General features: G+C 45.2%; 1 protein-coding gene across 4 annotated transcripts in view; it reads left to right on the forward strand.

The window, feature by feature from the left end:
* Positions 1–21,984, forward strand: part of ADCK1 (aarF domain containing kinase 1) — a 79,570-nt gene extending 57,586 nt beyond the window's left edge. For 2 of the 4 annotated variants that reach the window (XM_017742234.1, XM_008639632.2), the window contains 6 exons: positions 2,228–2,386; positions 5,575–5,691; positions 15,103–15,252; positions 15,501–15,698; positions 19,360–19,553; positions 20,981–21,516. In XM_017742234.1, the coding sequence (XP_017597723.1) occupies positions 2,228–2,386; positions 5,575–5,691; positions 15,103–15,252; positions 15,501–15,698; positions 19,360–19,553; positions 20,981–21,152 (990 nt within the window). In that variant the 3' untranslated portion in view covers positions 21,153–21,516. Of the gene's footprint in view, positions 1–2,227; positions 2,387–5,574; positions 5,692–15,102; positions 15,253–15,500; positions 15,699–19,359; positions 19,554–20,980 lie in introns of all 4 variants that reach the window. The other 2 variants (XM_017742233.1, XM_017742235.1) reach the window with 1 other exon arrangement.
* The last annotated feature ends 3,527 nt before the right edge of the window (positions 21,985–25,511 follow it).

Here is a 25,511-nt window from a genome sequence, read left to right on the forward strand (position 1 = left end):
ATCAGGGCAATAAGAGGATTCTGTATGAATGAACCAAAACCTGTGTCTACCTTGGGACATTCGCCCTTCCAACAGTGGATACCACAGAAAACATATCTCCTCACACCATGTTGCTGTGATTTCTGGTTATACTGGTAAGAGACATTTAAACAAATTATTTTAGAATGATTCCTGTCTTTTCTGGCTTTAAACCATTCCTCCTGGGAAACTGGAAACTAAACCAGTGTATTTTGTTTTGGTAATTTGGTACTGTCCTTCTTGTACAGACAGTCTAGTTTACCATCCTCAAGATGTGTTGTATATATGGGCAGGTAGCTCAGAACGTGACACATGCAGTTTTGTTTTTAAAAGGTCTCTTTTGGAGTATTGGCTTGCATGCACCATCATATCCTTGTGTGGGACTGTTTTTGTGTAGGTTGCATAGAAAGCCAGATCACATGTGCTAATGTTCTGGTCCTTTAAGAATCAGACAGACATTGCAGCTAGGTAAGAGGTTAATTTAAATACTGATGGAGATGGTCTTATTTAGAGACTGCTGGGAAGGAATCTGAACACAGAAAGGTAGCTTGAGGTTTCATAGCATCAGTGCTGACTCTTTAAAAATCAGTACAGCATCTAATAAACCCAGAGAGAGATACCTCACTGCTCTCTCTATATCAATAATTATTTCAAGACAATATGTTAGACAGATGTCAGAAAAGGGGTAGGTGAAATACTTGTTAGTATGTCCCTGCTGATGGTCGAGTTGGCAAATTGATTGAAAAGAGCATTTGAAGAAAGGAAAAAAAATGCATGAATTTTCTCGCGTCAGGCACCAAAGAAATAATCTTGGAGGCCCTATGAAGTTTATGTTCATGTTCATGAAGATCACTGGTTACATTTCATTTGGGTGACATAAATTTGAAAGGATTTATGCCTCTAGATATAACAGTAAAAAATACAATTCAATAGTGTCTGGAACCTGGTGATTACATTTTTAAAGGAACATTGAGTTTGCAACTGACATTTAGATAAGAGAAGTTGAGACGGGGTGGAGAACAAATGTTGTCACACAACTGAACAGGAGCAGTGATGGTTCATAAATTTATTTTTGTCATACATTTCAATGATAGCAGCTTCCTATGTGTACTTTAAATGTTCCTCTGGCAGTGCAGGAGTTCCCACCTCAGTGGTGGAGATCGAGAAAGGGAAACTGTGCAATAACACACACTTAAAAGCCTTTTTCTGTTTTCGGATAAATGTACAGAACAGGTGAAATAAAGACAGCAAAGTGCATTGTATTTTTATGTTTTTTTACTTGTTTTATGACTCAGTTAGTTAAAAAGAGCCAAAAAAATTATTTTCCTTAAGGTGTGGTCCACATTGTCAGCTTGTGTAAATTTGTGACTCTGGTGGAGAAACTGTCCCTTTCTTTGAACAGAAAGCATACTTGCCTGCTATGCAGCTTTGATTATGCCATCCGGTTGTGTAATGTTGATTCACTCACCCATTAAATGTTGCTTCAAGCAAACGTTTCAAGGAACTTTTTGGCTGGGCTTTTCAAGGTGCTGTGTTGCTGAATACCTAATCCTTTTAAGAAGAGCATTCCATGTGGTGGATATATGATACTTGGAAAATACCTCCTCAGCCTTGTGAGGATGGCTTTGTCTGATGCTGAAGAGCAACTTGCCCTCTGACTCCCACCAGAAGTGTTATTTAAAGATTTGTAACCTACTAACTGTATCCAAATTCCACTGTCTTCTTTGAACTGCCCAGAGGATTTTCTGTGCTCAACAGTGGAAGAAGTAACACAGAGGTGACAAGTCTTACTTTAGATCTTCCTCATCTGCTTTATCTGAGAGCTGTTCAAATGGTCAAAGAATGACATGTAGAATTATCGGACTCAGAAGATAATTGCTCTAGGGCAACACCCTTGGTGAGATCTGGCCATGTCATCTCTTCTCCTGAGATTTACTATCTTCTAGGCAGCAGCCAGCTGGCCTCCCTTTGATGTGTATGCCATCATTTAACTCCTAGATGTGCCTTCTTCTGTGGAAGTGTAGGCCGGAATTTGTGTTACATGACCAAGGCATGACACTGTGTTGTGCTGTGATACTGCAGGAACCCTAAAAGCACTTGGTTTTTTCATCTGTAAGTTATATGGAATGATCCTATCAAAACAGCACAGTGTGTAGCTGTGTGGCTTTGGAGCCAGGATGGAACTGATTGTCTGTTTCCTTGTTCTCAGGTTCTCCTCTTGGTTGTGAAGCAGATTTTTCCAGATTTTGAGTTCATGTGGCTGGTGGAAGAAGCTAAGAAGAATCTGCCCTTGGAGCTGGATTTCCTCAATGAAGGCAGAAATGCTGAGAAGGTTGCTCATATGCTCAAAAACTTTGACTTCCTGAAGGTGAGGAAACACGTATTTCTGTATATGTATGTGCATTAATAGTCTCCCTTACTTAGTCTTAGGCTTCTCATTCACCAGGTGGAGGAACCATAAGGAGGGAGAATGGAGTTCAGCCCCTCTGTGTTGTTCATCCTAGACTGCTCTCCAAATACAGACCAGAAAATGCTCTGAGACATGCTTTCTCCTTGTTTGTTTCCTACTGAATGCACTCTGTTGGGTCGGGAGTGGTGGCTTGGGACCAGCAGTCTCTGGAGCCTGCTACTTATTTTCCCAGGTTTTCTTTCTGAATTTCATTTTCATTTTCTTTCTGAACTTGTTCAGAGACTGTGAATTTGCCATTCGTTGCTGAGCCATCTGATGGTACCTTTCCTTGGGCTCTGTCTCAACTGAGGGCAAGAAATGGACATAGAACAGAAAAGCTAGACTGAAACTGATGATGTCAAGTAGTATTGAGGACACTTTGTATCTCAGGAGGAAGGATGTTCACATGAGTCCTTCCTACTGAAAAAAGCATGTTCTTACTCTAGAATTGGATGTTCATTCTTTATACACATCTGTGGCTAATGCATTCATGTTACCTTCATACAGAAACCCAATTGCACCCGTGTGTGCTCTTGCCCACTGACATTTTTACCCCACCTCCCCTGCCACACACTAAGGTCACTGACAAATGTCTCAAGTAAAACCAGACATGTACACATCTCATTCTTGGAAAGACATAAGGTCACATCTTCAAAGTCACACTTTCAGAAATCTTTTGCTGACATATAAGAGGCACAAGCCTCAAGTGTGTGCTTTCTGGAAACACGCATAGTGCCATGGTTGCAGTCACTGATGTGACTGTGCCCATGGCACATACAAAATGGCAGCAAAAACACACCCTCCTGGGGACCTTCCTGCATACACACTTCTAAATGAGCTTTTCACTCCTGTTTATGCAGAAGTCCCAAGATAGAAGTGACAGAGGTCTGAAATAAGGTGAGTTTTTGTTAGACTTTACAGGCTGATACATTCATTTTTCCTTGCTTTTTCCATGCAAAGGTTGTAATTCCATATTGCCTGACTCCAGGTTTGGAGGAGTCCTTTTGGAGCCCAGCGGCAGCAGTGGCTTTCCCATAGACACAGACAGCTAAAAGCCACCAGGGCTATGGAAGGCCAAAGGCGAGTGGTTTTGCTGAGTGGGCACTTACCAGAAGTGATGCACCTTAGAGAATGTATCTGTTGCAGCTGTAAGTAGCATGCTGTGAAGTAAATCCCCACGGAGACAGCCAATCACCTCCTTGCTGGGGTAAGGAGCTATCATGATATCAATATGTGTAACAATAACAAATGACTTGAGATGGCTAAATAATGGATCCTCCCGTCTGACCTGCCAATTCAGAGACGTGTTCATCACCTAAAAACAACAGAAGAATTGGGCTCCTGTATCATAAATTTTCCTGAACACGCTAGAAAGCTGAGAAGTAGATTTTTTGCTGTGAACCTGTGTGAGCTTTTAAAGCCAGAGATAAATTATTTCCACACACTAGCATTAGAGCCAAACATCTGTGAGTAATTAAAAAAATCGCTGAAGAATTTGGCTGTGATTGAGAGAGGCATCTCTGACAGCATGAATAGTGCTTTGCAAGCCCACTGACTTGCCTGTGTAAATCCTGAGACAAGAATGAGTGTTATCGGAAGTGATCTAAGGGATCAGTGAGCTAGATGGGATGGGGAACTGTTAGTTTCGGAGTTAGCAGGCTTTCTCACCAATCTAACTGCAAAGAATGGGCATCCAGATAAGCTGGGAGGGCTGCAAGTGTCTGAATCCCCCTTACTTATAGTGGAACTATGGCATCAAAGTCTAAGCAAGATTCACATGCAAAGTATACCAGGAGTGTTGAACGGTGGGACTGAGGAACACTGAAATTGCTCAGCAAAGGAGCCTTTGATCTGAAGTGGCACACACGTGGTAAAGTAGAAGTGGTCTCTCCAGGACAGGAACAGGAGGGAAGCAGATAGTGTGTAAGGGACTGAGACGTTGTCAATAGTTAAGAGCAGCAAATGCTGCTTGTTCAGGAGCAATGATGAGCATCACCTGTTTTGGTCAGTCAATGGACAACACCTCTTACCTCTTCCTGTCCTGCCCCAAGGTGCTGAGTCCATGGCTGAGTCAGGAGGGTGAGGAGAGGAGACTGCACGGCTGGCTCCCTCTCTGCATGATCCAAAATTATTATCTCTCTAGTGGGGCACAGTAATGGGAATGGGCGGAGTTCCCTTATGTCTTTGGCAAAATGTACATGTGTGGCTTCAGCCATGTGCAAAAGCAGATCTGGGCAGATTGAGGGTTTGGTCAGCACAGTGACATGAGGAGTATCCAAAGGGAATTCAGTGAAATGGCTCTTGACAATAGGGACTTCAACATGGAAGAAATTTGTCTGGAGAGGGAGGCTGGAAAATGGGGAGCCAGCCTGAGCAACACTTGTGTCACTGCCTCTCTGGATGACACCAGACCTCTTCTCTGGTACCTCACTCAGCTTGATCTACCATAGCTTGGATGAAAAGTGCGTTGACATTTTACACTCGTTACTTGTGTTGTTGGCAATAAGATAGTTAAGGGTCTCCCATGGTTTCTGTGACAAGTCCCTTATTTGTGACACTCCATTTTTCTCCCAGTTCAATTGCAGATGGCCTAAGTATGCAGGGTTTGTCAGCTCAAAGGCATTCGTGTTCCAAGGGGCTCTGCGGAGATACAATTTATGACGATGGCTTGTAATTTTTAAAGCTGCGTAAGTGGACCCTCTGCGTAGCAAACAAAATGCAGTTCCTGTCTAAAGGAGCTGAGTGGATGATTCAGAAACTTGCAATAGGTACTAGTTAAACTGCCCAGCTAGAGGAGCTGCAGAGCAGGTAAGAAAGTTCTCAGACATCACTGGGAATGGGAGGTGGTCAAAATCCTGTAGAGTGTGGCCAGAAATGTTGCATGAGATCAGGTTCTGCTGTGGTTAAATCAGTGTGTTATCCTTGTACACATTGCTGCTGTCCTGGGGAAGAGGCTGATAGATGGATTTACCTCTCTTGTGCTCATCAAAAAACCAAGTCCTCACTTCAGCTGCTTCCAGTTTTACTCCTTTTCTGGGATTTGTGTGATACATTCTCCTTCCCTTCCCAAGCTGTTGCTTGACCTAACCCATCTGTTTCTGTTTCAGGTCCCGAGGATCTACTGGGAGCTCTCAACAAGGCGCGTCCTTCTCATGGAGTTTATGGAAGGGGGACAGGTGAACGACAGGGCCTATATGGAGAGGAATGGCATCAACGTCAATGAGGTAGTTTCTCAGCCGACTCTGAACTGGGCATGGTGGGCAATGCAAAACTGATGTTGGCCTTGATGCAAAATGGAGGCTGACAAGACAGGATGGGATGGGGCAGAAGAATAAGCACACAGAGATGTGAACAGAGCAATCGATCTGAGAGATCTGTTCTTGTGCTCCTTTGAAAAGTACATAATCCCTTTTGGGGAACACTCTCCTGTATGCTGCAGAGCTAGGGGCATCTTCAAGGAGGCATATGCTCTTACATTAAAGAGATCGTGGTTTGTTCCAAGATGGAAGTTCCTGTCACCCTAAAGGAACAACTTCAGTTTCTGATTATTTTTATCTCATGGACTTTGCTATTAAGAGAGATTTGAAAAGTTCTGTCTGTAGCAAAACATGGTCAGCTCCATTCATCTGGACAAGTCAGCTGGTCCAAAGTAAGAGAGTTGTTTCTTTGAGTGAGTTTATCTTATACTTCTGCTATAGGCAGGAGTCAAATCTATCTCACACGCGCAGATAGGAGAGTGAATACTCCTCAAGTCTTGAAATAGTCAGAAGGGCTTGTTTTGATGCATTAATGAAAGGACTCTTGAGCAATATGTACATTTAGATTTTGAGCTGCGCTTCCTCACAGATCTCAGGCAGCAGATCCATTCTGGGATTGAGGTAGCTAGCATAGCGTAGCTCCCTGGGATTTTCTTTGAATTTTCTCAAACTGCTGGAGATAGCAAGGTTGTAGAGCAGCAGCTAATTTCAGTTCTTCTAACTTGCAGAAGCTTTTGCTTGTGATGGGAGCAATGTAGGCTGAAAATTTCTGCTAATTTTTTTGCTCATCCATGCCTTTGGGAAGGTTGTTTCGTGATGACTTGGCACAGTATGTTCTGTGCAGAAGTGAAATCACGTATTTTCTTGAGTCTGAGCTAGTCTCTAAATGATAGCTAAGAAGTAATTTTTAAAAAGTTGTCAACAGACTTCTACTACTGCAAAGTATAAGCCTCAGAGAGTTCTGGCCATCTGTCAGGTAGAGAATGTTACTCAGCTCAGTGGCAGGACTGAATTTTCTTTCTTCCTTTTCTCTTCTTACCCCCTGAAATTAATGATTAACTTTTACTCATTGCCAATAAAGCAAGGTAGAAAGGAGGGAATACTGAGCCTGTCAGAATCATGTGATGGGAAAAGAGGTCTGTTATTATGGCCACAGTAAGATGAGGTAGGGGCAGTGCTCACCCCAGACTTCTCCTGCAGCAAGGTGCAGCAGATGGGGACAAATATTGCCTGGGTTAATTATTGGCTGCTGCTGTCGTTGCCCTGGGTAAAGGACTGCATGGCATGGTGGGGAGATGAGCAAAAGGCAGCAGACACTGAAAGGAGCATGAGGAGGGGGTTGCAAAACCGTAACCTGGCTTATAGTATGACAGCAGTCTTGGCTTTCAAGAGATGCATGAGCTCCCTATAAATCACCCGTATCTATTTATTTTATCAATCCCTCTATCAACTTACTCCATTTTGTTTTACGGTGTGGAGGAAGAGGAGTCTTCACTAAGCAGGATTTCTCTTTTGTGACAATGCAGCCTTGAAAAGCAAGCTGAGCCTCTCTCCTCTAAATGGAAAGGATCCCTGAGGTGAAAGCTCCCTTCAAACCAGGTTACTGACATTTACTTAATACCGTCTGTAGCAGGATTATCATTAAAGCTGCCCAAAAGCACATTAATCTCTCTGGATCCGTCCAAGTGCTGGATTGTAATGGCATTTAATCAGAGAAGGCTTTGATTTCTAAAGACAAGTGCAAACACTGAAATATCTGCCTGTGGAGCAGTTACTTATTCATGTACAAGTGTAGCTGAGGAGGAACATACAACTAGGATATTGACAGTGAAAGGGAAATCTGGAGAGGAGAGTTATCAAGGATGAGCTGGCAGGAATTTTAAGGGAAGGCCAGAACATGGCAGGGCTAAGAAGGGGGTGCCTGGAAACTGGTCTCTTCCTATTTCAAAACGTAAGAACATTTGCAGTCTTGGTTGGGGAGGTATATTTGGAAGAAGTCAGTAGGGCGGGGAAGAGAGAAAAATTAGATTGAGGGGCTCTCAGGGGATTTGTAGCATACTGTATACAGGAGGAAAGTAAGGATAGCAAGCCTACTTAGAGCATGGATTTTTAAAGAAGATCCCAAATGGCACAAATGCTCCTTTTGCATCCATTCTGATTATACCTGATTAATTTAGAGAGACCTTATTTGTATACAAATCTTAACATTATCTTTGGTTTTCCACATGGCTTCTCCGTGTCCTTCCTTGTGCATTCTCTGCCTGTCTCTGCAGGGGCTGCTGTATCAGCAGGCTGTAGGACCTGTGGAGCTTCCAGATGCGGTCATGGCATGTGGTGTATTGCCTCAAACTAACCAGCCAGCTCAGGTAGCCAAGTGAAGAGTCCCCATGATCACCCTGATTTGGATTTGAGTCAAGGAAAGGAAATGATGCCATATACTTCAGCTTGCTAAGAGCCTGATCATGAGCCATGGTTGATTCAGAAGTTAGGAAAGTGTTTTGTCCAGCTGAGAATTGGAAAGCAAACAGCTAAGGTACTTAAGATGAGCTACTGTGTGCAGTTATTTGCATCTGTTACCCCATCCTACTGTGGCATTTTGCTTCTTTCTGTTACTAAATGGGTTCTGCACTGGAACGGTATCTCTTAGCTCAGTAAAGAGCCCAGTACCTTCCTGTAGCTGACAGCTTTGCAACTTGAAATATGCTTTCAGTCTGGGATTTACCCTTCTGCCAAGAGTCAGGAGTTGTAGCCGTGTAGCTGCTAAAATTTAAGTGGGATTTCCCAGGGTGGGATCCTTTTGTCAGCAGTGGAAACCTCTCATGTCTCAAGTATTTGTGCTTCTAACACTCAAGTGTTAGATGAAGCGGAGCATGGAGAAGAGCACTCTTTCTGGGGAAAATGGCTATTCTTGCTCTTTGTACTTGCTGAGTTAGTCTGGGGAGAGGTTTCTTTGCAGATTGTCCTACGTTTCATCTTGTCTAAAGCTTAGTGAAATTCACAAGGCACTGATAAGCAAGAATAGTGACCTCCAGTATTTTCAGCTTTTGGACTGTGCACAGACACCAGGTAAAAAGAGTTAAATTACACACAAACCTGTTTCTAACTGAAAGTTGGTTGACATCAATGTCAATCAATTGTTTAAGACTCAGCAAGATGCTTTACATTAAATTCAAGGAAATACAACTGCATTTAAAGCCAAGGGAGATGATCCCCATGGTCATTTTGGGTCTGACAGAGATGCAAGAAACAATTAAAAAAACAATGACTAGTCTTCTCTAGGTGTGTCCCTTTGAGAATCTGTGCAAACTTGCAGAGTTAGTCCCTCAGTTCCCTGGGTGGATGAATCATAAAGTTTCTCCCCACTTAAATGCCATGGAAGATGGAGCATTGAGCATGAAAATAATTTCCTGAGTCCCCAACAGAGAGTACAGAACTAGTGCTAGGAGTGCACTCCAGGAGTCCTAAAAACTATTCCTGTGTCTTAATGATATCAAGTGTGTTCAGACATCACCTTGCTGTGATGCTAGATGACTGTGTAGTGATAGTACTGTCTAACAGCACTTTTGATCCTCACAACTGGATCACAGAGGACAGAGTGTTAAATAAAATCTCTACTGTGACCACCCTAATCTGCTGTGGATAAGAGCCATTTTGGAGCAGAGACACAGAAGGCTTCAAATTGTGGCTATTGTCCATTCACACCCTTTGCTAATTTGACACCAGTTTAATTGGGCAGAATTGCCCTAGCAGGATTAAGCAAACCCTTAGATGATGGCTGTAATAACAACAATGAAAGCAAGCAAAAACCCAATACAGTCTTCAATCCAATTAACCTTCGATTAAGGTTCCAAAATCAATGCTATTATTTTGGCCGGAGGAGGTAATACTGAGCCCTGAGAAATGAGCTGCACAACGACCTTTACTTTTAATGAGATCAATAGAAGTTAGTGTCGCCATCTCTTAAAATAATTGGCAAATATTACAGCCAAATTAAGGCCAGAGACTAGTATCTGCTCCTGATCTAAAGAGACAGTCACAGATGGAGGTGGGACAGGAAGGGATGATGCCCTATCAGGCAGTTTCATCTAGGACTTATCAGAGGCAAGGCAGTGAGATCATCTCTACAGGACTATGACACAGTATTTTTTCCTTTGCTTTTCTTCTTTATGTCAGTTAGAGGCATGGAGCCAGAACCACTCCAGCTTGCTCACAAGTCCAGGAAAGGATCAGTGACTTTCCCCAGATAAAACCAGGCTGGTTTGTTACATTGCAGCTAACCATGAGCATGATATATGTGCTTTTTACTGTAGGAATACTCACAAGCTCAAATTTGCATGCATTCTTTCTTTTCTGAGAGATTTCTTGCGTGTTGGTGTTTTTAAAGATACTCATTTGTGATGAACTTTCTAGAGTTCTGTTACTGTCACATCGCTCTGTCAGTGGATGTGCTGATTTGTTAAGGGGAGAGTTGCATACAGGGGCAAGGGTGACAGGTTGTCTAGGCTTTCAAAACTGATGGCAGCAATATATTGTGGCTGTGTACATATACAAGAAGAAATATATCACTGCTGGTATCAAGCTGCACTACAGCTTGGGATCCTCTGAATTAGATGACAGAAATGCAGTAGGTGTACTTGTTAAAATATTTGGTACGCTGGATATGACTCCATTAACTAGAAAAAGTGGGGATTAGTAGGGAAATTGCAAAGTAGGTGAGAAACTCGTGGAGGCAATGGTGGACAGAAATTACCATAGTGGAGTTTTGTGAGGTTTGCTCTTCAAACAGATCTTACTTAACAAATTGGTGATGACCTCAACATAAACAGAACTGTATCAAGGAGATTGTTGATGACACCAGGCTGGGAGGTCTGACATTATGGAGGAGGACCAGAGTAGCAATAGCCCTTGTTGGCCTTGAGGACTGAAGTAGTAGAAAGGGATAAAAAGGAGCAATGTTGAGTGAAAAGTCATGTGCTCGAAAACTAATGAGAAGAGTTTCTTAAATAAACTGAGAGTTTGTCAGAGAGAAGTGCCATATTAGAATTAACTTTAGGATATTGGTTGCAGTGTAAGTGTGTCTTTCTTATGCAGTGGAACTGTGCAAAAGGCAGATTGACTCCTAGGACACACCAGGTGAAGGAGCACCCTGTAGAAATGGGGCAAATTTCTGCTGTTTATTATTCTGATTATTATCTGACTGGTCGACACATTGGGATAGTAAATACTGGAGATGAATGGAACTAGTTAAATGCTAGGATTATGCTAGCTAAAGAAGTGTTTAAACTGAACATCGTTAAAGTTAGGCTGGGATTTAGGGGAAAGGTTCTGACCATCTAAAGGGTAAATTTTTGGAACTGCTGACAAAGTTATACTTTCTGTCTCACATATTTCCAGTGAATTTGGCCAGTTTATAGAAAGACTGTGATGCTGTACAGTAACAAACCTTAATGTCTTCACTGCATTCTTATTTTCTTCTGTATTTGTTTGTAACTCACATAGGATGGTTTGTGACATGTAGCATCCTTGCCAGATTGATACATGAAAAGCACTTCTTGTGCTTAGGTTGGTGAAGAGTTACTCCTAGGTCGGGCTGTTATACAAGTATCTGTCACTCTGTTGTTTGATTGTTGTCAGCAATCTGTTTATTCCTCAGCTCTGTTTTTTTTCAAAATGAAAACATTGGGCTGAAAGTGTGGGGTTTCCCTGACACCGTGTCATGGTCATGTTGCATAATTTGGCAATGGCAGGTTGGTATTTGCATTGACTGGTAAGGCCACAGGCTCACTTGGTGACTGTAGTCATCATATTCTGCTGCTGCACAGACAGGCAAATTTAACTTCTTTTAGGCAATAACACACCCTCTGGCAATAGGCAAGGACATGCCTCTGGCCAGACCTAGAGCCTGATGTCATCCTGATGTCATCCTGATGTATCAAGCTAAGCTCTGCTTGCTGATTAGCATAGTTTTTGTTATGCCTAAAATATGTGTTATGCCTAAATTATGCCATTCATGATTACACCCGCTTCTGCCTAGTTGTATTTCTTGTAGCACATACAGAACTACAAGTGCTTCTGTTTCCTTGCTATTCAAACCTAACTGGTAGACTGTTCCTCCTCTGCCATTCCTTAGCCAGCTTTGGAATCTTCAGCTCTCTTTTAATCTTTTTCCCAAGTAAATGCCTCCTGCATCCTGCTCATTTATTTGCTTTCTCTGAACTCCCTCTGTGTAGTCTGCATCTCTTGTCTTAATGAGGTGTCTGGAAGTGAATGCAGAATTCCAAGAGTGATTATTATTTTTTTACAGTGTGCAGCAGAACAATGCTGAGGGACGCTGGTAATGATAAAGACCTTGTTTTGTTGGATGATAAACAGGGAAAGGACTGATGACCTCTCTGTGTCATAACAAAAAGCCTGTGTGTTAACTTTGGTCTTTGCTTCTGTAAATCATTGCAACCTTTTTTCTAATTTGTGATGCACCTTCACCCTGAGGTCTTACACAGCTGAAATGCATGCTGAATTCCTCCCTTCTCCTGAGCAAAGGTTTTCATAAGTCTGTTTTGTCATGTCACCTAGCTGTGTTCTTCCAAAGTGAATTCTGTAGATATTATTTATCCAGTGGCCTTCTCAATAAGGGTGGAATAAGGGCCCAAAGTGACAAGGCACAGTACTGAAGAATTAATGTATATAAAGGTTTCATATTTTTTTCCTAAACTTTTTCTCAAGAAATGTGAACTTCCTTTGTCTGAATTACAATGATAGGTTGTTATTCATATTACACTCTAAGACCTAGAGTGTAAAGCTTCATATTTTGTTTAGAATTTGGCAGTATTGTTACTTTCTATCTTAATTTATTTTGTATCCCATTTTAGAGGTATGACAACAAACAAAACTATGTGAAAATACTTTAGTGTGCACCACATCTCCATGGTAAATTTTTTCCAAAAGTGAAGACTGTTTATATGCTTGTGTCATAAATCCCTGTAAAATATCTTTTGTATGCTAATGAAATAGTACAGAATACATTCATATGTCTTAAAGAAGCCATGAAGTTTAGTTGAAGATACTGGAGATACTCAAGGTTGCATGTTGGGGGAGAGGTAAATGTAAGTACAGCAGGGAAGAGAGAGAGGATGGGGATCTTGCAGTGAACATTGTCTTCTACCTGTGACGCAGCGTGTGGGTCTGAGCAGGGCTATGACCCCTCTGTTTTCATGGGAGGATGGGAAGACGGATCTCGAGCTGCTTTTGTGTTGCATCATGGGCTGCAAGAGGCTATGACCATAGACCTATTTAGTCACCTTTCTGCTGATGGTGACTCAGGAGGGGGGACCTTCTCTGCATCTGGAGCTTGCAGCCATATCATAAGATGCTGTTATGAGGGTGGCATGGATAACTTGGTGAGAGGCGTTTTTGTAGGATCCTAGGATATTTGGGGTTTTGAAGGGAACCTCAGGAAGGCTTCTATCAAATCTCCTTCTAAGGCAGGGTCAGTTATGGGGTCAGACCAGCTTACTCAGGGTGTTAGCTAGTCAGCTCTGTGAAACCTCTAAGGATGGAGATTGCACAACCCCTTCAGCCATGACCAATCAACCGGTTTGTGGAACTGCCAGCCCTTGTCTGGACTTCTGTTCGATGGGTATGAGGCATCATGTTGGACCCCAGGTTGTCCTCAAGTCCTCATTTTCAATAATTCTGTGCTTTTCCATGCCCCTGAAGGACAAGCAGCTGAGACAGCGAGGGCCAAGCATGGTTAGTCCAGTGTGTGCACCAATGTCAGGATTGATGCTGTGATCAGTCATGATGTCGGAGTCCATTCCTTCTGGTGTACAGGTCCCTGGGAGGCTTTGTGAATGAGTGACATGATGGGCTTAAAACAGACTATTTGGCACATCCTTGGACTGTCAGCAAGGGCTACTCATCTCTTCTAGGAGATCACAGCACCTGGTACTTTGGTCCTATCTAATTTTAGAGCCTGCCGATCAAGGAGACTTGTAAGGGTCACTTCATGGCTCTGGTGATCTCTGCCAGTGATTCAGAGGGGAAACATCACTCCCCTCAGTCAGTACTTAAAATAACACCTGCATGGTGTTAGGGAAGCTGCACTACAGGAGGTCATAGGGCTGTGCTGTGCTGTCTGTGTGGGTGAATCATCTTGGAGCAGGCCAGCATTCCCTGTGATTCAGCAGTGGTTCCAGGTCCCACTTGAGGGACAGAGGATTGTTTCACCTGATCATACTGCTGTCCCTGTCGGTGTGCTGCAGGAAGGGTTCTTGTTCTTTCTCCTCATTTGTAGTTATTTGGCCACTATTCATAATGAATGCTCTTCTTAGAGGTGGCCACATTTCAGAAGTGGGTAAAGCAAGCCCTTTCTTGTCTGTCTGGTTTTCTGCAGGATGAGCTGTCATTACTATCCCTGTTACCTCTTCCACCACTTCTGCTTGTGGGGACAGCTGCCCCTTTGCTGCTTACATAGTGTGTCTGGAGATATGCTTGGAATGATTTATAATGGCTGTCTTTTAATTGCTTATTCAGCACTCTGCTGTGGAGCACTGTGCCTCTCTGGGATGGCAGGGAGGGCTGGTGGTGGGATGGCAGAGCAAGGCTGCTGTGTTAGTGCGTGGCAAGGGATTGATCCCGTGCCCTGGGGATGTTTGCTTGCTCCTAGGACATTTTTAACTTTAATAACATCTCTTGGTGATAAGGAGCAGTAGTGTGGAGGGACACAGCAGTGACAGGGTGATTTAAACAGCTTTTCTGTGCTTCTTCATCTTCACAGACATTGCAAATCAGATTAGCATGCGTCTCAGAAAAGGAAGAGGGAAAGTGGGGGACAGTGTGATGAGGGAGGGGAGAGGGAACCCATGTTCATTCTGGTGAGGAGACTGAGAGGCTGAGTGCCCCCCACCCCTTCTCCACTGTGTCCTGCTGCCATCCATGGATGGAAACACCTGAGTATTCCTCCATGCAATCTCACCCACCCCGGCAGCATATTCCATGCCTTCCCTGTGAATGTGTATCTGCCACTATCTGCTGTCCTACTTTCCTCCTCATTATCAGAAACCCCATTCCTACCCACAGGTACTATCTCTTCTTTATGCTAGACAAGTGTCCTTAAATAACCCCAGATCCCACAAACACCTTCATGGTGCTCCCTGGATGGATCCTTCCCTGAATGCCCTGAACCACCCTGCTGCCTGTAGATGCCAGCAGCCACCTTGTGCATCCATCAGTGTGAGGAGCTGCAGGAACTCTGCATGGGGACATCAGCATGTACAGACCCTTGCTCCCTGTAGGATTGTCACATGGAGGCTGCTTCCCCTCCCCGGCAGGCACCCTACTGTGGGTGGCAATCTGTGACCATGTCTTGTCTCCTCACAGATCTCTCGCAACTTGGGGAAGCTCTACAGCGAAATGATCTTTGTGAATGGCTTTGTGCACTGTGACCCACACCCAGGCAATGTGCTAGTGAAGAAATGCCCAGCCTCTGGCAAGGCTTACATTATCCTCCTGGATCATGGGCTCTACCAGGTATGTAGGTGTGACGGGCTTCCAGGGCCTTGTGAGGCTGCCTTTGGGCATCAGGCTGAAAGAGCACACTCAGCTGGAACCTTGCCCCTCTAAGCACATATAAATACATTTTTCCTATTACTTCCATGACCCTCCAATGATATTTTTTGACTCTGAAATGGAGGACAGGGCACAGGTAAGGGGTGCAAGACTTTTCTCCCTGTTTCCTGTCTTCTGTGGCCTTCTGGGGACCATGTCTCCCTTCCCAGGTGCTGAGCGAGTCATTCCGCATGGACTACTGCCACCTTTGGCAGGCCCTCATCAAGGCTGATATGAAGAGGGTGCAGAAGTACAGCCGACGGCTTGGGGCGGGGGATTTGTATCCTCTCTTTGCCTGCATGCTGACTGCCAGATCTTGGGAATCTGTCAACAGGGGCATTGGCCAGTCACCAGTCTCTGCCAGCGAGGTAGGTCTTGTGTGTCTTTCCCCAACATGTGCCCTTGCTTCTCCTCAGGTGCCTTTCTTTGTTAAAATCACTTGCACCACTGAGATTACAGCAGTGCTGGGCAGCCCCTGGCAGCTCTGTAGCAATTTCTGCTTTGATAACTGAGCTAGAAAAAGCCAGGACTCCTTCTGCAATGTGTTTCATAGTGGCTGAATTTAATTTCCTGGATTCACTTGTCATGGGCTGCTTAAATTTTTATAATATTTGAATACCTAAGTGTTCACCGTTTCTGGCTGGGGAAACATTTTTAGATTGTCCTTTTCTTAAAAAATTGTTGAATGCGGCTGTGCAGGAAACCATCAAGGAGGCTAGGATAAGGTACAGGAGACATAAAGGTTTGGTGGGAAGACATGAGAAGGATAATGCATTATCACTATTCATGTAAATGACTATCAGCACTGATATAAACTCCTAAAAACCCCTGGAAATTACCTCCCAATCAAAAACCCTATTAACTTGGAGTCAAGGTTGCTTAACTGCAGATCCTGTCAACTCAATCACTGCAAATCTGGGAAATTGCACTTACATTCTCCACCCTTTCATAGCCACACATGCTGGGATCCTTCTCACGCCTCCTCGCACACCTGATACACACATAGCCCACCTTAAGAATAGTAGCAGCCCTGCCAACTGTGCTATTTCTAGAAAGGAACTTAAAGTGATGTGATCCAGCCAATGGACGAATGTCTGTAAATAGAAGTGTGTTGTATCCTATGGTTTGCTTTTATCTGCACATATTTATAGTAGAAAGGATGAAGTTCATTTAAGTAGTGTTATAATATTGTCCTATGAAATTCTCTTCTAAAAGTTCCTTCATTTTGATGGATGTGGCAGAATTTGCTGCACTGGCTTGCTGTTATCAATAGCAATGAGTAGGTCAGATACCTTGGGTAATGGACCCCTCCCCAGCTAGTAATTTGATTGGTTTTTATCTGAGTTAATTTTCTGTACATCAGAAATAATATAATGACTATCTAACAGATCTGTGCTTATCTGGTGAGTTTTGTAGCTGGTAGCTCCAGAAAAAAATTCATAGGTGCCAAAGCAAATTGGCACAGCGTTGACTCCAATCCTACCAGGCCAGTGTTGAATCTGAGCTAGTGAGCAATGTTTATTCCCAACTTGCTTTTGAGGGTTACACCAGGGGTGTAGCTGCAGCCTCATGGTACCCTGTGTGTGCTAATGAACTTTGTCATTGAGTTGAATTGCGTGTATGGAACCAGCTCTGTTGTCTTTGCCTACATGACACAATTAATGCTGAAACTAGATAATCCTGCAGCAGATAATGGGGAGCTGAGCAGATTTGCTGTGGCATTAGGAAATGAGCTGCTGCTTGCCCTTACTTTAGAGGTGAATTTGAAAGATTTTATCAGCAGCAAGAGCTGAGCACTGTGTAGGCAGGTACCATCAGTGCAGAGCTCCAGAGAGTGTGCATGAGGATGTATCAACATGACAGCAGCCTGTGAGACAAGGAACCAACCTTCCTAAACAAAATCTTATCTGTAGTACTGTACTCAGTCTGGGGCACTGCATCTTGAGAAAGGTTTGATGAAACTGGGGAAGTCCAGTAGGAGTCTACAAGGACTAGTGGCCAAGCAGATGCAACCCTTGAGGTAAGTCTGAGCAAGTTAGGTCAGAAAAAAATCTAGAAAAGGCAGGTCAAGAAGAGTTGTAGAAGTGATTTTCAAATTTCTTGAAGAGAGCTGCAAGCAGGACAAGCAGTCATGGGTTTAAGTTTAAATTCAGCTAAACATGAGAAAAGCCAGATCTAACGGCAAAGCAGTGAAATGCTAGTGCAGATGGTCTGGGGAGGTTTCAATTTGTGTTACTGGAGAGTTTTAGGTGCAGGCTGGGCAAATGTAAGAGGATTGCCGTAGGTATAGTTGTTCCTGCCTTAAGCCAGGGCCAGGCAGCTGATCGCTCAGGGTGGCTGCTAGCCTCATCTCATCTGATTTTATGATGTCTTTTGCTGCATCCTGCAGCAGCCTCAGCAGCTGCAGCCAAGGGGCTTTTCTCAGGTCCTGTGGCATAGCTTACTTCTTCCTCTGCACACAGGCTTTGCCCTTGACAGAAAATGACAGTTCTGATGACAGATCATGTGGTTGTTTTGTGATGTGGACAAGCAGCTGGAGCTAAAAATAAAAAGAAAAGAAATAGAGAAGAAAACCTATGTGTGGAAAATAATGTAGGCTCTGCAATGATGCTGGCTGGGAAAAGGGATAAGAGATAATCAGCGAGGAATTTTCTGCCAACAAATAATGGAACAAAACAATTAACATTTAGGAGAGCTAAGCATCTTCTTGCTGAAGCCTTGTGTATCTGGTCAATGATAGAAGCAGGAGGACACAAAGATTTGTTTGTCAGTAGCAAAGCAGCCATGGTGGTGTGTGAGCTGTGTACATCTCTGACCATCATGACCTGCACACTCAGTTTGTACAGGTCTGTTCCTTTATAATAAGTTTGAAGTTCACAAAGAGTGAGTGTGAGATCCCACATCATGAAATATAGGCCATCCCTCATTCCAGAGGAGAGAAGGCTTTAGAGCTGTCATTTCCCACAAAGGAGCTCCTTCCTGTAAGAAATTATTTACTGCCCCTCTGCATGTGTCCTCCTGGATTTTGGAGATTTCAGATGTTCCAGGGACTTGTCTTTGGATTTCATGTCATGATTCATGACATGGCCTCTGTAAGAAGAGGTAGGGACATGGTTTGCATATAGGATCAGCTCCCAGCTACACTGTGCTACATTTACTGGGATGGTGAGGGAAATCTCAGATCTAAAAACAGGCAGAAGAGGCAGAGCTGACTGTCTTGCATGCTCTGGTGGCTTGTATTTGGAGAGGAGCTCATCTTATGTGGCTCAGGCTGTAGCCTGTAAGTTATCCCTGGGTTCTTACAGTAGGCAATGTATTAGTTGGAATCTGGAGAACCAGAGAACATGAAGGATTGCCTTGGACTTAAACTCTTCCCTTAATTATCTGCTACTGGCTGCTGTAATAGAGGATATAGGTCTAGATCTGACAGATGACAATTTTTGATCTTTTGGGTTAACATGATGCTTAACTGCATAATGCTTTCTCACCTCTGCTGAATTGTGTCGAGGACAGAGGACTAAACTAGGCCTTGGAAACAGCTTCACCAGTATAGCATAGAGCCATCAGTTGCATGGGGCAGGAAAGAGCAAGCAGCCTGGTTGTCTTGCAGCATGCCTCCACCTTCCTGAGCAATCCTGCTACCTGCAGCTCTGCCCCTTTTGGGGCTCGTGAGGTGAGAAGTCTCCAAGGGCAGTAACGAATTCTGGTTGCTGCAGGCTGCCTAGGACCAAGAACCGAGATAACAGTGAGTGGCTGTTCTCCTGAGAGGCTATTAATACTACCAGTGAGGAGATAGGTCCTTATCTCACCAAGGGACAGATGGGATATGGCAAGAGTGATCTGTGCTGTGAGTGCTGTGCCCAGTGTCTGCAGGAAAGGAGGACAGAGCTCTTTAGCTTCTGGCCTAGTGTCATGGTCTGTAAAAACACTGTCTCTTCCTGGCAAATCTCAGCTGCATCTGGACCTGGATTTCCCATGTACTCTCACCTTCTCTCTCTTTTCTCCCTGATATGACCTGGCTGGCCACAGGACATGGAGATCCGGTCCAACGCTGCTGCTTACTTGCCCCAGATCACCCAGCTCCTCAACAATGTCCCGCGCCAGATGCTGCTTCTGCTGAAGACCAATGACTTGTTAAGGGGGATTGAGTCAGCCCTGCACACACGGGCCAGTGCCAGCTCCTTCCTCAACATGTCTCGCTGCTGCATCAGAGCTGTTTCCACGTGAGTCTCTTATCCAGGCACCAGAGGTCAGACAGGGAGCAGCAGGAGCTGACTGTCCCTGTGGTCCAGGAGATGAGGGAGATCCCAGGTACAGCAGGCCAGTCAGGGTCCAGTCCCACTGCAGCTGAGCAAGGCGAGCAGGACAGACCCTGAGATGGTGGTCAGATCCAATCAAAAGTCCTCATGATAAGGCAGCATGCTGGTGATGTGGCAGGTCTAAGAACAAACCAAAGTCAATCTGTAGATTATGTCCAGTGGTTGTCAAGCAGGTCCCTGGTGACAAGACAGGGCTGAGGTCAAGCAAAGAGGTCAGTATGTGACTTGAGGTCCAGGCCATGGGGCTTCACAGCAGGGCATGAGTTGGGGACCATTACTCTTACAGTGTAGCTCAGGCAGGAACGGAAGGTGCAGGTCTGAGATTAACTGGGGTTCCTGGGCCTATGACCAGAGGGTTGGGGGAGGTTCCAGGCTAGTCAGGGTCATTAAGGCTTATTAGAGGCCCCCACTCAGGGGGCCTGACAAGCCTCTGACTTGACTTCTTGGCCTATTACTCTTAGCTGTGGGTCTTGTCCCCTCATTGTGGTCCTACCTCTGCTCAGTTACACATCTCAGCCTTTGTCTACGCTGTTCTCACATCCATCAGCCTCTCCAGCTGACAAACCTGTCACCCTGGGGCTGGGGACAGGGATAGAGTTGGAGGCCTTAGGTTAAGGGTTTAGGATTTGTCCCCCCAGAGGAGGGGAAGGGGCTTCCTGCCCGTTACAGGCATTACCACTGGGTGGTATTTGTGGGTAGGATAGATCTGCAAGTTCACTGCACCCTGATTGAGGGAATTGGGCTGACTGAAGATCAGGCTGATGTTTAAAAGCCAGGAACAGGAGTTGTGCAAGTGATTTCCATCTGTGAGTCTTATGAGTCAATGCACTTCTGCCTCAGATTCCTCCTCCTTGCAGATGAAATAACACTTATTTCTCAGGCTGATGAGGGACCTATGAATCCCAATTAGCCCCTGTTAAAGAAAGGTGGAGAAATACTTTTCCTGGAATCTGTGTGTCAGGATTGCTGGACTCTTACAGGTGTGCTACCAGGAAAAGCAATAGGAGTGTGCACCTGTCCCTGTGAGCTGAAGTGAAGCTGGGCATAGAAGCAGAGGGCTGCCATAACCCAGGATCACTATGCACAGTGGGAAGAGAACTGAGTTCACAAGGGAAGCAGGCTGTCTCTCCTGCCAGATTCATTCTAAGAAAGGCAATCCCCAGCTCCTCAGAAGCACTGCTTAGAGAAAATCCCTGCTTCCTGGGAATTCTCCAGATGGCAGATATTGCCCACCCCTGGGGAGGGTCAGTTGTACGGATGATGTAGGACAGGCCTCCTTCCTCCTGGGCTGTTTCCTGCTGGATCTAATGCAGCTGTTTCTCTCATTCTAGGTACCAGAGGAACAAGAGTCACTCGCTTTACAGGAGGGCCCAGATCTCACTCGCAGAAGCCCTAAGCCTGTGGCAGATCAACTTGTATGAACTCTTTCTGTGGCTGAAGGGGTCCCAGCTGGGGAACTGGGTCATTGCTCTCCTGAGACGGATGCACCATTTCACATACTGACATGAACTGGTGGGAGAAGCCTGGGTGCTCCCTCCCTCCTTTCTGCTCTCCATGGCACATTTGCCTTTCTCACTGTTTCTGGTTTTGGGTCTTACTCCACATCACACACTGCACTGTCCTTGTCTTTTACAGCATTAACTTCCTCTGTGGTACAGAGAAGTTGAGTTGGTACCAGAGCCCTATTGTTTTGTGGTTTAGGAAAAGTAGGTGCATGATGCCTTGTGTCAGGAAAGACAGGAAAGTATACTTTCTTTCCTCATTTGTGCAGTTTAAATTCCACTTAGATTCTAGTGGGATCGCACCAGAAGCAAATACCTCTTTGACTCTTTCTTAAACAATCTTAAAGAATTTAAGAGAATCCCAACCCTACCTAGAATGCCCCAAAACATTTCTCAGACCCTCAGAGAGAGGTGGTAAGTCCCTTTAAAATGCAATAGGGTTTATATTAGTTTGTACAATCTCCTTAGTCTGATTTCTGTTCAGGTGTGTAGAAGGTTTCTCAGACTACTGAGGCCTTGTGGAAAGCTGTCACTAGGGTTTTCTCTTCCAGCACCAGGGAAATAGGACTCAAATGGTAAGAGTGGTAGACTGGGAGTCTGACTTTCTAAGGTTCATCTCCAGTCCTGTCAGCCGGTGCCTCTGTTTTTGGACTTCTCCTGGCCTGTTTCCTTGCAGGTGAAGTGGAGGAAGAGGACAGTGATCTTGCCCCTCTTCTCAAATTCAGGGGAGGCAGTAGGAATGACAACTCAGGGCTCTGAAACTGCTGGTAATGTATGTGTACTGTACAATACTTCCACACAACAAAATAAATGAAGACCTTTGGGGGAGGGATGCTTGGCTGTGCACTAGAGTTATGTTTGGGCCTCTATCCTAAGTCCTGTTTCCACAAGTGAGTGATGCCAGGCAGTACCGGCAATTTCTTGTAAGTAAAATGTCCACTTGGTCTTTCCTCTATCCAAGAGGTTTGTACCACATCTGAGTCCTCTGGTACTGCATCAGATGTGTGTTGGGATGGAATGGAGGAGCAAGCATCTTTCTGCTGGGAGGACACCTCACACCCTGCTGCCCAGATCCATGCTGAGCCTGCGTCCTCCCTGCCTGTGGGAGTGCGCTGCAGCACATCCGTGAGATGTCACCATCCCCATGCCACACTGAGCACTTCACCTCGTCACAGCCTGTGATATTTTACTGCTCCGGCCTCAGACAAAAACCTGCCATTAGCTCAGTGGTGCAAGTGACAGGTCTGATGGCTCTGACTCTGCAGTTGTGGGACAGCTACCAGAAAGTCTCATCTAGAGGCTTGCTTTATGGGAGACATGTTTGAGGTACTGGGAGACATCTCTGCTGCTTGTAAGAATTCCTTTAGCCAGGAAGGGTGGATGGTGGTGACTGCTCACATCATCTCAGCTTTTGTCATAAACTGTCTTGGTGAAAGGGGACATGAAGGACAGGATGGGAATGTCTCTCTACTGTCAGAAAGCTTGCTAAGCTGAGGGTTACTCAGGCGCCAAGCTGTGCCTGAGAGCAAGCTACAAGAAGGCCATTCACTCTCCCAGTTCCCATACAATTTCCCAACTTGCACGGATGCGAGACCCCGCCTTGAAGTGAGTTCATTTGCTTGGGAAGGAGTGGGAAGGGAAGCAGGGCACGGAGTGCAGGTGAGTGTGTGTGTGTGAGTCCCTGGGGAACCAATCATCTTGCTGGCTGTGCAGGGAAGGGAAGGAATATAATCCAGAAAAAGTACCTGACTGCTGGTGGGCTTGGGCATGATGGGTTAGGGACTGCAGATGTACAGACAGTGGCTGTGTACACGCACAAGCATGTAGGCAGAGCTGGCTGGCTCAGGACTCCAAGAGGTGGTGTGTGATTGGCAGAATTGTGGATAGGGTATTACTGAATGGGGGCTTGAGGTCTCTTTGTGTAGTCAATCACCTGATCCTGGCATTAACTCTGAGCCCTTCCGACTTTGGGGGCAGCAGTAGGAGTGATGTGCTCTCTGATCTTTGCTAAGAGCAAAAAAGAAACCCTGGTAAGACTGAACGTCCTTGCAAAGCTTGTTCCTGACCCATGCAATGACAGGTCGTAGATTCCCTTGACTTCTCAGTTGTATGATGGCATCAGGGAATGGAGTGGTGGTAATTGCAGGATGAGATTCCTGAGTCGACAAAGAGTCACAGGGGCCTTGGAATACTGGGCCTGCAGCCTGTACATGACTAATCTTTGCTCATCTGAGCAGTCTGGCTGAATCACTGCCTTGCTCAGGCACTTACAGCTGGTAGGCTGGCCAGTATGGGCCTGACTTGTTCTCATCACAAGTAGAGCTCCTTTCAGAATGGTGGCCTGGTGTGCCTTGTTAAAGTCCCAGAGACCCTCTAATAATGGTCACCAACTGCATATCCTCGCCTTGTAGCTGCCTCTGCAAATGCCTTTGCCTGTTCATGGCTGGATATGCTGACCAGAGCACTGTCTGGGTCTCATCTGTGAGTGAAAACTCATCCCATGTTTAGGCCCTCATTTCTAGAGAATCCCATGTTGTGGAGAGGCTCCCTGCAGCTGGCATTTGCACTGGCTGTCAAGCTCACAGTGTACTCTCAACTATGCATGTTCTTTCAGTCCTTAAAAATCCCACCACATGACTGCTAGTTCTGCTACCTGAGGAAGGTCCTGACTCTAAAAGTGGTAGGGAACCAGCAGCCCCTCAGACTGGTTTCTGGCAGTGTACAGCAGGCAGAGAACAGGGTATATTTGGCAGAGCTTTGTCTATTGACATTAGTTTCTGCTGGGAGGCTGTGTTGCAGTGTTAGCAGAGGGACTCCTCCATCAGTTGTGCTCAGCTCTCACCCTTCCCATAGTCAATCAACGAAGGTTTGTCTTAGGAAAGTACAAGCAAATACATGGAGTTTGACCCTTTAACATTTCTGCCTTGTCTTTTTGCTGAAAGCTCTCAAAGGTGAATGTGCTAACAGGGTTTTGAAAAGACACTTTCTCATCACAATTTGCAGTTGTCAAACATGGGTAACCTGGATCAGCTCTGTGCACTTGACCTCTCCTTCCAACCTGCATTTATTGTTGTTTTCACCACCAGCAAACACAGCTTCTGCTGTTTTGCTTGCAGGCAGCACATGGGTTGCTGTCTGCCCAGCTTCATCTGTGAACAAAATGAAGTTTAGTGCAGACACTAAATGCTGACCTTGCAGCCCATCAACTCTTTCTCAGGACTAACATGGGGGTAAGAGCTGGGACCAGAGGTGCAAAACTGATGGGTATCTTTCAGCTCCTGTAATACGAAGTACTGTGTTGTAGCCTTATGGGATCACCAATCCTAGTGGTCTCAGATGTGTTGGGAAACCAGTGGACATTTCATCTAGCACTTACATGTACCATCATTACATCTGCTGGAGGTGGAAAATGGGGCAGTCAGGGAAAGTGAAGTTGCCATGCAAAACTTCAAGAATCTCAGGTATGAAGTGAACATGCTTTTGCACATCCAGCTGAAGAAAAACCAGAGAGAGCATTAGTCCAGGCGGAACAGCATAGACTTTGCCTAGCCCATCTAGTGAATGCTAATGATGCTGAGTGGGTGGCATATAGATTTGCAGATCAAGGCTGCATGGTGCCCTCTGCCATCTTGCAGGGCATACAAACCTCATGCACTTGCAGTGTAGAAGCTTTGGAATGAATCACACCCTGCTTCCCACAGCATATGTCTTTTGAACTGTGACTTGTATGCAGCTTGTCCAGCGTCAAAGTCATTCCCCTCACAATGACTCCCCCTTCCAGGGCATCACTTGGCAGGGCTCTTCCCCCACCTCCACTGTGCATCCCTGCGTCCCCCGGTACTATTCCCTCTGCCCCCATGCCCTGAGTCCAAAGGGGTATGGGCAGCCTGCTGGGTCCTGGAGCATGCAAGAAGGTGTCACACATGGCGGGCTGTGCCAAGATGCCCAGCAATCAGGTGGGAATAGAGGGAGGGTGTAACAGTGGGGAAACTGCAACACACATATCAATCAACTAGGCCTGTGGAAAAGAAATATATATGGACCAGTTCCTGATGTTTCAGAGATGTTTATTTCTCCAGCTGCATGGCTGAGGATCTGCCGAGGAACTGCTACAGTCACCGGACCCGAGGGTCCTTGCCCGCGCAGGGGAACACAAAACAACCCATGGGGAACGAGGCTGACCAGGGGTAGGGAAACCCCGTGCCTCCCCTCAGGGCCCCCCTCCCAGGACCCCATGGCAGGGGGAAGGGCCCCAACATTTCACCCATTTATTTTTAACAAAAAGAGATTTAAAACTTAACATTGAAAGCAACTGGATAAACATTGTGGAACATCTTAGGGCTGACAGAAGGGAGACAGG

Source organism: Corvus brachyrhynchos, unplaced genomic scaffold (assembly GCF_000691975.1).
Source record: "Corvus brachyrhynchos isolate BGI_N302 unplaced genomic scaffold, ASM69197v1 scaffold115, whole genome shotgun sequence".
NCBI lineage: Eukaryota > Metazoa > Chordata > Aves > Passeriformes > Corvidae > Corvus > Corvus brachyrhynchos.